The 15,440-nt window shown below is 47.2% G+C and overlaps 3 protein-coding genes across 3 annotated transcripts; 2 read left to right on the forward strand and 1 right to left on the reverse strand.

Annotated features, from left to right (window-relative positions):
* The first annotated feature begins 799 nt into the window (after positions 1 to 799).
* F4822DRAFT_392078 (uncharacterized protein) lies at positions 800 to 5,346 on the forward strand. Its single transcript, XM_051457176.1, has 3 exons — positions 800 to 1,866; positions 1,945 to 4,156; positions 4,214 to 5,346. The coding sequence occupies exons 1-3, from the start codon at positions 1,216 to 1,218 to the stop codon at positions 4,954 to 4,956; spliced, it is 3,606 nt and encodes a 1,201-aa protein (XP_051318527.1). The 5' UTR covers positions 800 to 1,215; the 3' UTR covers positions 4,957 to 5,346.
* A 1,097-nt stretch (positions 5,347 to 6,443) lies between these two features.
* F4822DRAFT_425961 (phosphoprotein phosphatase PPZ) lies at positions 6,444 to 8,155 on the reverse strand (the record flags this gene model as incomplete). The annotated part of the gene is made up of 3 exons (XM_051460452.1): positions 6,444 to 6,473; positions 6,538 to 6,690; positions 6,746 to 8,155. The coding sequence occupies 3 exons, from the start codon at positions 8,153 to 8,155 to the stop codon at positions 6,444 to 6,446; spliced, it is 1,593 nt and encodes a 530-aa protein (XP_051318528.1).
* A 5,432-nt stretch (positions 8,156 to 13,587) lies between these two features.
* F4822DRAFT_139520 (SUR7/PalI family-domain-containing protein) lies at positions 13,588 to 15,371 on the forward strand. The gene has a single exon (XM_051452826.1). The coding sequence runs from the start codon at positions 14,165 to 14,167 to the stop codon at positions 15,245 to 15,247; it is 1,083 nt and encodes a 360-aa protein (XP_051318529.1). The 5' UTR covers positions 13,588 to 14,164; the 3' UTR covers positions 15,248 to 15,371.
* The last annotated feature ends 69 nt before the right edge of the window (positions 15,372 to 15,440 follow it).

Here is a 15,440-nt window from a genome sequence, read left to right on the forward strand (position 1 = left end):
TTTTCTATTTATGAATGGAAGATGGAGATATGGTGGTCCCACGGCAGGGCAGCAGCATGGGAGAGTTGGAAGAGAAGATGGGGTCAGTGGGTTTTGGGGCTGGCTGTTTGGCTGCCAGAGAAGAAGCTCCAGAGACAATCGAAAAAAGTGGGAACAATAAAAGGCTGGTCCCTTTTTCTACTGCTACGTCATAGCTGCTAAATTGTATCTTTTCGGCTCTAATATTGCGTACTAATCCCAAAGAAGCAATTGGCTCTGTTAGTAGCGTACCCTCTAGTGCGGCCCTTGCTGTTTTGGCGCTTGATCTAAAACGACGCCGTCTTCGAAAGCTCTTCTCGATTGAACATCTATTACGGGTTGAATGCGTATCAATTAAATCAATTCTCTCTTTATTAGGCAATTAAAACTGCCGGGACTTGACTCGAAAGAAAAGCTTAAATAGCGAGTGATCATGAATTATTTGTGTAATAGAGCGGGTGATCAATGTATCATCCTAGAATTAAGTGCTAGTGAGGTACATTGCAATAGAGCGTTTATTCGAGTTGATCAGTAGAATAAAATAGCCCTGGAGATGTCTTAATTGCCTGTGTTAATATCTACAGAAGCATTGTACCTGGCAGGAGCCTTGAAGGTTAGGTTGCTTTAGGTACTTAGGTAGTAATTTAGTGGAGAAGGTCTGGCTATGGCGACAATTTGGAAGCAGCCATCCAGGCTACTGTACTGTATTATTGAGATTAGATAAGACAAAATTATAGCTTGTGCTCGGGACATTTTACGCGATGCCTCTAATCTCATCTATCTCATCGACGCGTCACTTAAAGCTTGAATTCACATCTAGGTCGTAATTCTTTTGTTACCTAGTCTTAAATATTATTACGTACGTGTAATGACTTTACCGTGCCCAGTCGTTACTCTTACATTAACGTTGTATTATTGATGTATTAATCTTCGGACACTTTTCATATGCCATCGAATTTAAAGGGTGCCTTGCTCCACTAGAAAACGCGCCCTGTATTTTGAAGCGTGCCAGCTGCGACAACCATCCTCACGATTAAAATTCTTCATTTATTTGTGGATAATTCATTCCAAACGATGGGTGTAGTACAGTCAAATTCACGGCATCCTTGGTAGACTCAAGGGCGAGGAGGATTAGAGGAACATCCCGATTCACAGCTGGAAGGCATACCCCCTGAAGGAGGGGAGAAGCCTATCAAGATGATGAGGGAACATATAGATTTGACCACCGTCGTATCAGACTCGGACGACTCGGACGACTCGGATGTTGTAGAGATTACCCCTCAAACGGCCAGACAGCCGCAACCCCAACTCCAACTTCAGTCTCACCCAAGGCCGGCGTCACACAGTCACAATGTGGCAGGTACATGTCTGTTACGTCCAGATAGACAAACTTCAACTTCGGCAACCACTCATGAGAACTCAGCTTCTACTTCTAATTATACGGCGACACCCTCTCGGCCAATCCAAGGATCTGCATCCAAATCCACCAACCAGGATGGGAAGATGGCCTCATTACCGGTGAGATCCGGTAGCAATGTCACGAATGGACCAGATGCAACACCTTCATCAAGTCAACACAATCCTCCTACAACTCACCGAACTCCTAAATCCTACACTCCACGCAAAATTGAATGGACCGCCGAAAAATTCGAGGAAACTCTACGGGGTTTCTCGGATGAGATCGGTGCAGACGCCGCTAATCTCACCGCCCGCCTTATTCATATTGCTTGGAAAAAGGAGGCGCCTGAGCAGCGATTCATAAGCAAGAAGAACTGGTTCGAGGATATGAAGCGTACCCCCGTGGAGAGCGCTACAAGATCCCCGGATACGATCAGAATTAAGACAAAGGTTCGTCCCTGGAGATTTTTGAATTAGCTGTTTTAACCACCAGGCGGTCAGAAATGTGATTGGCTAACAACTTTATAGCAAGTAGGCCAGGGGAGGTCTGGTAAGCAAGAAAAGCGAGAACACCATCAAGTCATCTGTATCAAGACCAACATGGATACTGTCCCCTCCTACAGTTTCCATCACGTTGAGATCAGAAAAAATATCCTCTCTCCTAATACTATGCTTACATATGTCCCTCATCTAAGAGACCTTGCGGACAATGAGGAGGGCGTCTATCGCCGCTGGCTCGAAAATCTGGAGAATATGGACAAGACTTCTGGCTTTGCCACATTAAGCAGGCACCAGAAAGTGACCAAGACCATTCAAAAGGAGCGTGCTACTACTTTATTGCTGTATCTCGATTCGTGGCTGGACAGACTTGCCCCAGAGATCTGCAGGAAGGCTACACTCATCCGTTATATGGCGAATCAGGATGATAATGTCACTCCTCAACAAAAGTCAAGTATCCTGAACTCTTGTGTCGATGAGCCCGAATCTCCGCGATCAGCTAAAGTAGTAGGGCTGTTCACAGAAGCATTCGATCGAGTTTTCAACAATCCAGCTCTGCGTGAGCGCGCTGTGGCCCTTCGCGACGTCCTCCTACTAGATAAGTCGGTTGACACCATCGTCGATTCTAAGAAATGGATGAAGGACACCCCTAGCCAGTCTAAGGTTGCGGAGGGACACACGGGCGTGGAATCTTTCCTAGAAACGTACGCGCTACTTGGTTGCTTGATCTGTACAAGCCATTCTTGCGAGCATGGTGAGTATGGTGTCGATAACGAGCGGAAACGGTTCTCCGTTGAGGTGGTTGGTGGCTTAACACCTTTGATGCAACAGCAAAAGATGCCAAAATTAGATGAAAAGGGAGAAGGTTCTCCTACCTCCCGCAGAGCCAAGAGTCCCTGTGGTGAAGACTGCTATCTAAATGGGCGACCGGGAACACGGGCTCGTGGATGGAGCGAAACCGAGACAATGGTCCTCAGTTCGCTTTTCTCGACCCTAAAAAATACGGGCATTCCGGTACAATGCGCGACAGCCGTGGCTACCGGGAGACCCTGCTGGGATTGCAACCGCCAACTTGATAAGCTCAAGGAACAAGGCAAGCTCAGTCAACTAGCTCTCCCTAAGTCCTCTCCTCTGCCGGTCCAGGTAAAACCACTACCTTGGTATGATAGAAAGAGGAAGATGCTCATAGGGGATTGGCAAGATCATACAAACACCCACGAACATCAGAAAAAGGATTATTTCGATCCATGCAACCACGATGGACCCTGCACGTACAAGAACTGCGGATGCGTTCAAAATCATATCATGTGCGAACGATTCTGCAGATGTACGGCAACGATTTGTGCCAATAAATTTACCGGCTGCGCTTGCCACTCACACGGAAGGGCGTGTACCTCAAAGCAAAAGGACAAGCCTTGCATATGTGTGCAGCTAAATCGAGAATGCGATCCTGCCCTATGTGGAAGCTGTGGTGCGGCCGAAAGAGCCGACCCAGCAAATGCAGACAATGACTATATGCATGACACCGGTTGTCAAAATTGCGCGTTACAACGAGGCAAGTCGAAGTCAGTCATGCTTGGAAGGTCTAGAATTGCCGGTTACGGGCTTTTCGCAACCGAGGATATCGCCCAGGACGAGTTCGTCATCGAGTATGTTGGTGAGCTTATCAGTCAAGATGAAGGAGTCCGCCGCGAGGCGCGCCGTGGAGATGTATTCGATGAATCCTCTAATTCATCTTATCTCTTCACTCTGCTAGAACAAGAAGGTATCTGGGTTGATGCCGCTATATACGGTAATCTCAGCCGTTATATTAACCATCAGGAAACTAACTGCAATGTGACCCCTCGGATCCTCTATGTGAATGGTGAATACCGCATTAAATTCACCTCTCTCCGGGATATAAGGGCTGGAGAGGAACTATTTTTCCATTACGGCGAGAATTTCCCCAATCTCACGAAGAAGCTTTTACAAGAAGAGAAGGCTGAGAAGAAACGACGCAAAGCCAAGGAGCAGGCCGCCAAAACAAAGAACGACAGTGAAAAGCCAAGAAAGAAGCCTGGTCGCAAACCGGGAAGGAAACCGGGTCGTAAGCCAGGCCCCAAACCTAAGAAGAAGACTTTTGCCACAGTCGATTCAGAACAAGATGACGATGATGTCCTTGATCCTCCGGAAGAACTATTCCCTAACATTGACAAGTCGCGCAAGCGAAAGCGTGGTGTTGACGAAGATGATTCCGATGAACGTGAGTATAGTCCCGGGACTGACTCTTAGGACGACGTAATGATTAACGTTGACGAAGGTTCATCCACGCAGAATCTATCCCGTTTTAGAAAACGACTCGGAGACCCGAAAGCAAGAAAAAGCTTCCCAAATACAGCACCCAAGAACCGAAAAATCGACGAGGACAACGAACGCGACGCCTCGCCGAAACGCCAACGTAAGAAGCCCCGAAGACTTATTGACGATGCCACGTTGGATGAGATTGACGAAGCCTTGGTAGAAGAAAGCAAACCCATAGTTACGCCGAAGCGTCGGGGTAGAAAACCGAAGCATATAAAAGAGAGCAGCAATACTGAAGCTAAGGGAGGCGAGGCGGATACGGTGGTTATCGGGGGTACAAAAAACCCCCCTTCACGTAGCGTCCCAGGCAGCGCCCAAGGCAGTAACAGTAACCGTTTTAAGCATACGGAAGCCCGACTAGAGCTCAACTCTGACTCGGCCGCCGACGAAGACACGCCGTCTCGCATCCGAACTCGACGACAGGTTAAGGAAGTAGAGGAGTCTAGTCCACTCTCGACACCAGGAGACTCAGGTGCCGAATTCAACGGCCTCGACTTGTCTGATAATGATGCACGACCGGCCTCCAAGCGAGAACGCATGAAGAAGGTCGCAAGCGGCGACGACGAGTACAATGGTAGTAGCTGGAGGGATGATCACGGGGCTAGACACCACGGCGGTGGCAGCGATGATAGTGACGACGATGATGATGCGCCTATTGACCGCTCGCGACCCAGACGTAAGCCTGCCAGGTACGAGGACTAGGCCTTATACTCCAGGAACCCCATCTTTTTGACAGTGTTGAGTTAGTTAATACGCGATGATTTATCCAAATGGAGCATCCTACAGGACCAGTTGGCTCCATCGCTTCGACCGCTTTGGTTTCTGCCATTATGGAAGGACCTACATGAATACCACAACGATAAAACCCGCCATACTTATAGGTAACTTGCTTAAGTATTGCTGGCCTTAGGAGAACGATAATCTAAGAGGGAGAACGATACCTGATAATGTCCGAGACAACAGAACCAATGGACTCAACTGCAGATTTACACGATGAATATGCTGTTTTAATTACATATAGCTAGTAGGCTCTAGCAGCCGAGTATTAAGTACTTTAATCAAACGATGCTTTTTTTTTCTACCATTTTTATATCTTACACATCTATTATTTTTGATATTATCAGTAATCGTTTACATATTACATATGTATCGATCTAACTTCATTAGACCGCTCAGTACGAGTCAGTCTGTTTAGCGTAGGCTCGTATAATCCCCAGACGAATTTAGCGATGTACTACGAGCTCTACTAGCTCCATCTTACGAGACAGTTAGTTAGGTACTAAGGTTAGCTGTTGGTGATAGTTAATTAACTTAAAGAACAGCTAAGCCAGTACCTAAACACACTGCATCTAATATACCAACAAATATCGAAGAACGTAGATCGCACACATCCAAACCGTCAATCACGACACAACACCACATCATCATCACGATCAGAAACCCATCATCATCAGCCAACAAACACAATAAACAAAACACACTTCATAAACACCATCAAGAATAATAAAAACCCACCCAATTTTGCCATAACTACCTAATAATTGCTCCGACAAGAAGGGGGTCGGTCATCTCAACCAACATAGACCCTTCCTAAGGAGGTCGTACCCATAGTAGTGATTAACAACACAACTGAAACCCCATAATAATTGTACACGAATAAAAACGGCAAGGACCTTTGTGGTAACAACAGCAACGACACACGCCTGTTCCTCCCCATTTCCTAATCCACTAGAATAATTTCATGAGTAGGATTTATCTATCATTCCTCCCCTTTCCAGCCGTCGGCGATGATGGAGACCTTTCCGGACTGTAGTAGTTGTTGTTATTGGCGAATATGGCAATTGTTATCCAGCCTGCCCTTGTATTTTGCGGGTATTGTTACACCCTCGCCCTTTCCATTCTCATGGCACCGTTTGCCTCGAGGTTTGGATTTGATTCTGGCTAAGTTTTCGGCTCTGGCTTTCGGGACTTGCCGCTATATTCTCCTCGCACACCGCACTTCTTGGCTCTCTTTCCGGTAGTGATGGATACTATTCGAGGCGAGAGGAGACCTTTTTAGCATAAGAATGCATCTCTGGTTCATACTCTATCTCTTTGGTTTGGTTAATTCGTTTCTACGTGAAATGAATTCGTCCGTATGATTATTGTTTAGTAAGGGCTTTCCGTTGTGTAGCCCTTTAGAAAAGGGTTTACACACTCTGGGGGTACACGGCCGCAGGCTAAGGATGAGAACGTCAGCTAATTTGAGGCAGGAGTTAAATACGACGCAAGGAAATGACGTACCGGGCTGTTTAGCATGTTGTTCCGTTTGTTTCTGCCTTTCTTAATATGGCTCTTGAGCGCGGAAGAGTCGAGGGGCTTTAGAAGTTCGAAGCTACATAAGAGCTCCGAAGACACGGACATAACAGCTCCCCAATTATCAAATTCGCCGCAGTACTAGTGAATCCAGTTAGTATATAAATAATGGGATGTCGCGATGGGGTCGACGTACGTTCGGAGCGCTAAAGACCGTGACCAAAACCCTGTCGTTGAAGAATTCGTATCCGTCTTCGACAACCATGTGCGCTCGGCAGACAAGGTCGAAATCGTGGGTAGCGAGGAAATCGGTGATGACTCTTTTCCCGAAGCAATAACTAACGCCTCTTTCGTTGGCTTCCCAATCCGCTTCCATGTCGGCGGGGTCGGACCAAAGCAAATCGTTGAGTAGACCATAGTCGGGAACGTCGGTAGGGCGAGCAATGTTGCGGATATCGTCCATATGGCTAAGCGCTGGTGATAGACCACCGTGGACACAAAAAATCTTTCCTGCAACAATAGCTGCGATTGGAAGAGTGTTAAAGCAGTCAATAAACGTCTTCCAAATCTTAACGTTGCATCGTCGCTTGCATTCGTCATAAAAGCCGTAGACCCTCGTCACATTGGCGCATTCGTGGTTGCCCCTCAGGAGGAAGAAATTCTCGGGATACTTGAGCTTATAGCATAGTAGGAGCAAGATGGTTTCCAGGGATTGCTTGCCTCGGTCGACGTAATCTCCGAGGAAAAGATAGTTAGCACTTGGTGGGAATCCGCACATCTCGAACATGCGAATTAGGTCAGTGTATTGGCCGTGAACGTCGCCAACAATCTTGACTGGCGCATCGAGCTCAAGCAATGCGGGTTGGGATAGGAAGCATTCGCGAGCTCTCTGGCAAATGGCAACGATTTCGGCGTTCTTGAGACAGACGCTCTTCGTGACCTTTCCAGCGTATGCGGCGTCCAGGAGGCGCTTAATGAAATCATCAAGGTCGATATCATTGATGTCACTCATAGCAACTCCACCCACCGGTGATTCGTTCGAAGGCGTTCCTGGTACAGAGATAATTGGGTTAATGGTATTCTCCCTCCTAACCAAAATAGGTGCTCCAGGTTGCTGCTGTATGTGTGGATTGGGGTTCACGACCCCAGAGGGCGGTTGGTCAGATACATGATCAACTTCACCGGAAGCTTGTGCAGCATGTATATCACCGTGGCCAGCTCGAATAGAAGCTGACTGGACAGGAGAGGGAGGTGGTTGCGAGTCGTCGAGCTGCGGGCTCGATACATCCGGCGATCTAGGAGACGACGGCGAGGCAATGGAATCGGCACGACTAGCTCTCGATCTGCTACTACGTGCAGATTTTACAGATGCAGCATCCGACTTATCGGCGTATCCTTCCCCATTAGACATGATCGCCGAGCCTCGCGGGCTGTCCGTCTTCCCACCGCCGGGTATTTTGGATCGGAGGTTTTTGAAGGAGCGGGAGGACTCTTTGGTATCGGATTTTCCGAACGAGGGATACGATCGCAGTTCGTCAACACGATCGCCCGATGCGCCGTTCGAGCCCTTGGAGCTTCCTCCTTCCTTTGACGCTTGGTTTCCCATGGTTTCGTATTAGGCGCCGACGATTTTGAAAGCTATGTGGTATAGATTCGTGGTACAGAAAATTTTTCTTGCTCTCTACACCGTATACAAAAAGCCCAGGCGCCCACCACTCTGTCGATGGAGGCGCAATGGTGCGATAGGTATTATTATTCGTCTATGCCCAGCCCGCTGCTAGGGAGGATGGAATAGTCGGTCAAGGACAGAGAGGAGGAGGGCGGCGGAAGAGGTGGGAGCCGTTTTGTTCTCCGTCTTTGTAGCTAGAATATAGAGTAAGCGGAAGCCGTTGCTGCATGGAGCATGTAAGTCGGGCAGTTGCGGGAGAGGGAGGTTGGAGAAAGTAAAGGAAGATGGAGATGGGGTAGAATAGAGGTGCTGTCGCAGACCAAAACGGAGGTATCGGAGGGAGAAGGTATGACTGACAGTATTGCGTAAGAGGCTATGCTGGCGACGTCGAGGCTGGAGGTAAGGTAATTAATCTAAAGTGTAGGTCGGAAGAATCAGCTACGGGGCCATGCGTATCTGAGTCGTACATGTATGAAGGTCGGCAGTTGATGAATCAATGCGGCGCGGGGGAGGTGGAAGCTGGAGAATTGAGTGCAACCAGAGAGAAAGCCGGAGAGTTGCGGAGGAGAGAGAGGATGAGGTAAGAGGGTATGCCAAGGGAGGGAGGTTGATAATGATGACGATCACGAAGGTTTGGGGCCGTCCCTGTGTATGTATTTTTTTAATCGTCTAATTTTTTTGCCCTTCTCCTCTCTTTTTGGGGGTAATGCACCAAAAACGAAAGGGAAATGCGGGGAGAATGGTCTTCTGGGCCTTCTGCAGTCTGCTTTGCTCTGCTACTGCAGCGAACTGGATGAGTAAGGTATGTGAATGGTATGGAAAGGGAAAAGATAAGACATGGAATATACCCAAGCAGGGCCAAGGGGGGGTTCCTTGTAGCCAAGAAAGAAGGTCAGAAGAACGTGCTAGACTCTGGTGGATCTCTGGCCGCGGCGCCAAGCAACGAGGGTAACCGTCTCACCGTCTTATATGTAAGTGTGCAGTGCAAGTGTGTAAGTGGAAGTAGAAGTAGTGGAAGTAGCAGAAATAGGTACATACCATCAATGCACTAGACAGACGACAGACACACAGCAACCAGTCAAGCTCGTACATACAACATACATACACATACGTATGTACGTGCGTCCCAGCTTGATGTGTGTCTGTAGAGACGGGACAGACAGAAGAACAAGTGAAATACGTGTAAGTAATAAAGTAGCCTGATCTGATCGTGATACGCACTAGGCCGAAGGTGTGCCTAAATAAAAAGTTGTTTTTTATTTCTTTATGCGCGCGTGCGTGTTGCGTTGTGTTATGTTGTGGATTCTCTTATATATGTGTGTGTATGACGAGGAAAACGTTCCGGTGCAGCTCGAGGTCGGCGGTGACGGCAGACGTTGGGCTAGATTGGCCTGATTGTTACAATACACGATTTGCAAATAGAAATGTCGCCCTTTTTTAATTTTAGAGGGGCTCCGCGGTTGTATATTATTATTATTTCCTCTTTCCCTTTGAACTACCCGGTCGGATCGGGTAGGACAATGAATGCAAGCACGTTGGAAATTCGGGCTTCGTGATAAGTTGATTAAAGTTGATTTGGTTTGGTTTGCCCCGGATGAGTTGATGGATTGAGGAAAGGGAAAAGAAGATAAACGTTCGATTGAAATTAACAAACGGAAAGTTAAAAAAAAAAGGGTACTTCGTCTCGCCTACTAATTGTCGACTAATTAAATGGATATGTGTATGTACCGTAATTGCAGCAGGTACTGGCTTTGATGAAGCAGGTGGCACCTAGCTTAAGGTTGTTATCATCCAACTCACCTCCAGATTTTTTACGTATGTTAGGTAGTGTGTGATGTCGTATGTAGGCTAGGTACCTAGGTAGTTGCTGCTTCCATGCTTGGATTGAAATGGTCTATCACGCCGTCCCGATGCTAGTGTGTGCGCCTTGCAGGTGGTTGATGTTTAGCGGGAAAGTTACCTAACGCACTAGACCGCTATAAAAACGCCTATGTAGTTTTTAGCGGGGCTCCGTCGTTCCGGCTCGAGTCAAGTCGTCTGAGTTTACCTTTTTGGGGGACCTGCAATAAAGAGAATAATAAACGATGATTGTAACAATAAATCACATTGACTTGGTCGTCGTTCTGGTAACAAACAAAGGAAGACTTCGGAGGAAGATCGGTTTGGTGCCTCATTCCCGGTTCACTTGTAAAGAGAGGGAAGAAAAAAAATTAATTGATCGTGTGGGGTTAAATGGTAAAGCACCATCATAATAATGCCAGGTACGGTAGGAGGTCGGGCCCCCCCCCATATCGTTCTGGTGCCTAAGACATCCATAGAAGGCGCGAATTAGCACGGATGGGTAGAATCGAATGGTCGACGACGGAGCTGGAGCGGGCACGTTAAGTAGATCAAGGTGACATGCAGGCGGGAGCAATCTAGTAAAATTTTCGATGCTTCCAATGAAAAACATTCTTCGTCGTCGATCAGGCAACTCGATGCCACCTACCTGCAAAGATCTCAACTTCGAGCCCGGCTTTTGTTCGTCGTTGTGAGTTGTATTGCCTAAAACGGACAGTGGCAGTTGATTCTAGGTGTCCGATAGGTACGAACACTCCAACTAATCCATGCTTTCGTTTCAAGCTGCTGGCTGCGCTTATTTTTGCATATAATAATGTCATATAAAATGTTAATGTCCGTTCTAACGCTCTAAAACCCGCGCGTCACTTTTCTTGATATCACGATGCTTGGCGGTGGCGATCACTTACAGAAACCTACAAAGCGGCTCCGTACGTAGCATCGAAAGGCAAGCAGTGTAGTCTTCTCGACCATCTTGGCTTCGGCTTGTCAATTCTACTTTCACTTGGCGGTAATTACTCCAACGCTGTCTGTCACTTCTATTGGAGTCTGGCGAAAGCTTGACACTGCAATTAATACCGACATCGTGGTAGTTGCATATACGACGGCCTCTAGCAAGTCTGAATTGATTAGCCAAGAACATGCCCTAGATAAGGAAATGCTAACATGTACAAAGGTTCGAGTTGCCTTCGTTGTTGATAAAAAGAATGGTCCAATCAGAATCCGATGCGGTTGGTTAGGACGTCCTATGTGTTATCGAATCTTTGGATATTCTACCTTGGTACATCATAAGCCGTACAGTCCCAACCTGTGAGGGATATAATTCGTTTAGGCTTTACCATATCTTTAGTTGAGGTTTTTTCTTCCATTGACTCGGAATATAGTTCCATGCGTCATAAGCGAATTGTTATTGACTCGGAGTTAAGGGGCTAGTTAGTTCGTCATGTCTCGACCGTGAGAAGCCTCAACATTAGGTGTTGATGGAGGTTTTAAATGAGTTAATAACGCATGACAGACCTAGTGCTGTGTTATGTTCACCAACATCTGAAGTCTTGCATCCGCTGCGAGCCAAGACTATATAACGTGTCTCTTGTCTTTCGTCATTCACTCGTCTGTGACAACAACAAAAAAGTCCTGGGTTGAATGTTGATTGGGTTGTGTAAGTTCTTAAGGTAAGTAAGATTACTTACTTTCGTAGCAATCATGCCGAAGTGATACAGCCTCTTAATTGAGGCGCACACGAATAGGCACCTAGGTCGACGACGAATAATACGTAGAATACGGCGTATGAATAACCTCGACCGGTTAATGTCATCACTATCATTACCTGACACCCACAAATAAGCCCCGAGGTGACCCGGTCCGCTCGGTGCTTTCCGGATTGGGCAAGGATCTAGAATCGTCAACCCTCCATCTTTTGAATACGGCGGGTAGCATTAGAGGGGTGGGGTTCCGATCTGAATTCTTCTCGGAACCCGGCACTCGGAAGCATGAGGGTATATGCCCTATTATATAATATTTGATGTTGTAGTCGTTGTTCGTCTCGAGATGGTGAAGAGTTTCAAGATTGGCTACGAAGAATTACGTACGCTGGAATTGCACCTAACTATGTAAGCCACATGTTCTGTGGAACTCTATCAGGCTTCCCTATTTTTAGGTCGGCTTCGTCTGAGATCTGCCCCGCGGCCTGCCCTAGCCGGCCTAGTAAAACCCCGCCAAGCTACTAACCATGCTAACCATGTCCCTAGAACTATAGATGCCTAGCAAGTTCATCCAGCCACACTACAGAAGCTGAGGGAGCCCACTTGGGCAGTACATGTATCAGTCCATCCAAATGTACACTGGCAGGTACCTAGTCCGGCTTGACAAGGTCTCAACGGGAATCCCCCTCATCGTCATCCTTCTTGTGTTTCCGTTTTTGATACTCATCCTCCGTTATCATGATGCAATTTAAATTATATGCTTTCGAAGTGTCAGATCGGAAACCTGTTTCTTTTCGACTTAGCTCTATTTCCTTAGCTTGAGTTAAATGTTTTTCGTAAACTCGAACATGGCTGTGTCTTACATATAGTAGCTAGGTACAAAGTCTCAAGATGGGGAATGGAGAGGAAAAAAAAAAATAAGACGCGTCAAGGGCATTTGCATTGCCTTCCTCCAAGAACTTTTGTGTGCTGACGCCACAGTGTCTACGCAGTCGAACACGCGGGCCGCAACGCAAGAACACACCCCATTTGAAAGAAGCTTCAATGTTATGGGGCAAACAAGAAACAAAAGTTCGAAAAGTCGAAATTTTCCGAAATACCTTGGTACAATTAGCCACGTCGATCGACATTTCAAGTTGACGTTTTTTTGCAACCCAACTTTGGCCCTATTCTGTATCCATCCACTGATCGCTCATTTTTTCTTGTCTTGTCTTTCGCTTCTACTTCTGCTTCGTCGCTAAATACGCCTGCCGAGCCGTGTTTGATTGCTGCGTCATACGAAACAAACATCCTGCACTATTATCAGTTTGTTTCTAATCGTCGCAAAAAGCCATGGTACAAAAATTCGGTATTCTGACACTACCCGGATTATTAGGCCGCTACATGTAACCGTACTTAGCGAATACTGAAAAAAAATACTGCGTATCTGCAGAAAGTTTGATGTTATGCCGGGATCTTAAGACCCCTATAAATGTACGTAGCCAGTTGTGGCTATTAAGGCCCCCCGGTCAGTTGTGCAAGCTGGAATTGTGATAGGCCTTTATCTTGGTCCTTTGTAAGCCAGGATCATTTGTAACTTTCAGCTGCTGCACCTAATTAAACTGCGTTTTTTAACGTAGGACTCGAGAATTTACATGAAGCATCTTGAGTATGAACAATAAAATAAATATGCGACCGTAGTAATAGCATAATAATACCTTATGATTTATGGTGGTTCGGGAAAATGTACAATCACAATCACAATCACGAGCTATTGAGTTGTACGAATTTTCGTAAACCTCTTTGTCATTCGTTAAGGCTGTACATAGTATGGGATTGCTGAGTGATCTTTTTCTTTTTTTCTAGGTGGGGTTATACCCTTGACCTAATTGGCGTCTTAAACGGGGGGCTGAGCATTGAACTAAACAAGCAGACAAGCCATTGACCAGGTGAGCTGACGTCTTCCCTCAAGGGAAAGGGTGTAGGGGTTAGGAAGGGACACCCGCCCGGAAAGTCTTTAATGCCTGTGAGTTGGCAGGGCTGGTACCTAACTTGTACCCATACTATCCGTACTGCCGTACTGCCATTAGGATCCAAGCAGTTTTGGAAACTGCGCCACGCAACGCTTGCAGTGAATTTGACCAGTCAGTCCTACCCAGATCGACCCTCCAACTGCGTAATAAATACAACCGTCTTGCGCTTACTTGATTCCCTGAAGTTCGTTCGTACTACATCTTTATTTATTTTGCCTACGCCGTTGTCGGGTTGGGGATTTTCATCTTCCTTACTCGTTCATCCTAATCGTTTATTGACGATAAAACAAACCTACTCTCGTTTCGATCAACAGTTTTGCATTCGTTACGAGAATATTCATATACAAACACCATATTATTATCTACGTCGCGCTTTCGGGCACTGGTAAAAAACCATGGGTGTCGGTAGATACTTTTGCGTGGCTCTGCCATTCATATTAACAGTCGGCAGCATCATATGTATGCTGATTGCCGGTCTTACCGGAGTTGCCAACAACAACCTTTACCTATTCCAAGTCGATACTAGAAACGTTAGCGTCGACGCCGCTACCCTTCAGAGCTTAATCGGCAACCTTACCAACGCCGAAAGTATCACCGACGGCATCCAAAATGCCGTCAACAACGGCGAAGACAACGTGAACGACGCAGTTAACAACGCCAAGAATGACATCAGCTCTCGTTCGCCGCAAGATGTCTCTAGCATTATTAACGGAATTACCGGCTCCGGCTCTGGCGACAACATCACCGCCGCCGAACTTGGAATCGACAAGCTTTACGACGTTACCCTATGGAACTACTGCAGCATCCCCGCCAACGGTACCAACAAGAACTGCACCAAGGCGCGATTCAACTGGGCTGAGCAGGATTTCAACACGGACTACATTGACAACTTCGGCAAGGAGCTCGGTGCAAACATCACCATCCCTCAGGATATTAAGGATGCCCTAAACACTTTCAAGCCTCTTATGAAGTGGACTGAAGTTGTCTACATCATTGCTATGGTCGGTCTCGGTCTTGAGCTTATCGTCGGTCTCTTCACCGCCTGCTCTCGTCTAGTTTCATGCCTTACCTGGGTTATTTCCGGCATTGCTACCCTCGCCGTCATCGCCGCGGCGGCTATGATGACTGCCATGTCTCTCGTAGTAGTCGGTGCGGTCAAGGCCGCCACTTCGAAGTACGGCGGAGACGCTAGCTGGAACGGTAACTTCTTGGCTTGCATCTGGATTGGTGTCGCCTTCGCCCTTGGTGCCAGTTTGTTCTGGCTTTTCTCTGTCTGCTGCTGCAAGCCTGAGCACCGCCCGTACAACCGACGATCGCGTGGTCGTGGTGACGAATCCGAGAAGTTCCTACCCACTGGTTCGTACGCCCCGCTCGGTGACCCGCAGCACAACTCGGGTTACAACAACAACTACGGTGTCCCGCAGCGTGGTGGTGCCCGATCGGACATGGCCTACGAGCCTTATTCCCACGCTCGTTAAACAACGAACGTGTTATCCATTTACGAAAATACAAACACGTGGTTAGTGCACGCAAGGAGGCTGGTTGGTTGCAGGACTGTGCATTTTGCATTAAACCGGCGTTTTAGGCTTGGGTATGACAAGAAGATTGAGTGAAGGCCGGGTTTCTCCGGAGATCAAAGGAATCGATTAGACGAGAGGTTTCCTGGGATGG

The sequence above is a fragment of the Hypoxylon trugodes genome (assembly GCF_022578975.1).
Source record: "Hypoxylon trugodes strain CBS 135444 unplaced genomic scaffold F4822scaffold_2, whole genome shotgun sequence".
NCBI classification, from domain to species: domain Eukaryota; kingdom Fungi; phylum Ascomycota; class Sordariomycetes; order Xylariales; family Hypoxylaceae; genus Hypoxylon; species Hypoxylon trugodes.

Coding starts and splice junctions, on each gene's coding strand:
- F4822DRAFT_392078 (XM_051457176.1), top strand. CDS start 1,216: ATGATGAGGGAACATATAGATTTGACCACCGTCGTATCAGACTCGGAC. Junction 1,867..1,944: donor CGATCAGAATTAAGACAAAG/GTTCGTCCCTGG, acceptor ACAACTTTATAG/CAAGTAGGCCAGGGGAGGTC. Junction 4,157..4,213: donor CGAAGATGATTCCGATGAAC/GTGAGTATAGTC, acceptor ACGTTGACGAAG/GTTCATCCACGCAGAATCTA.
- F4822DRAFT_139520 (XM_051452826.1), top strand. CDS start 14,165: ATGGGTGTCGGTAGATACTTTTGCGTGGCTCTGCCATTCATATTAACA.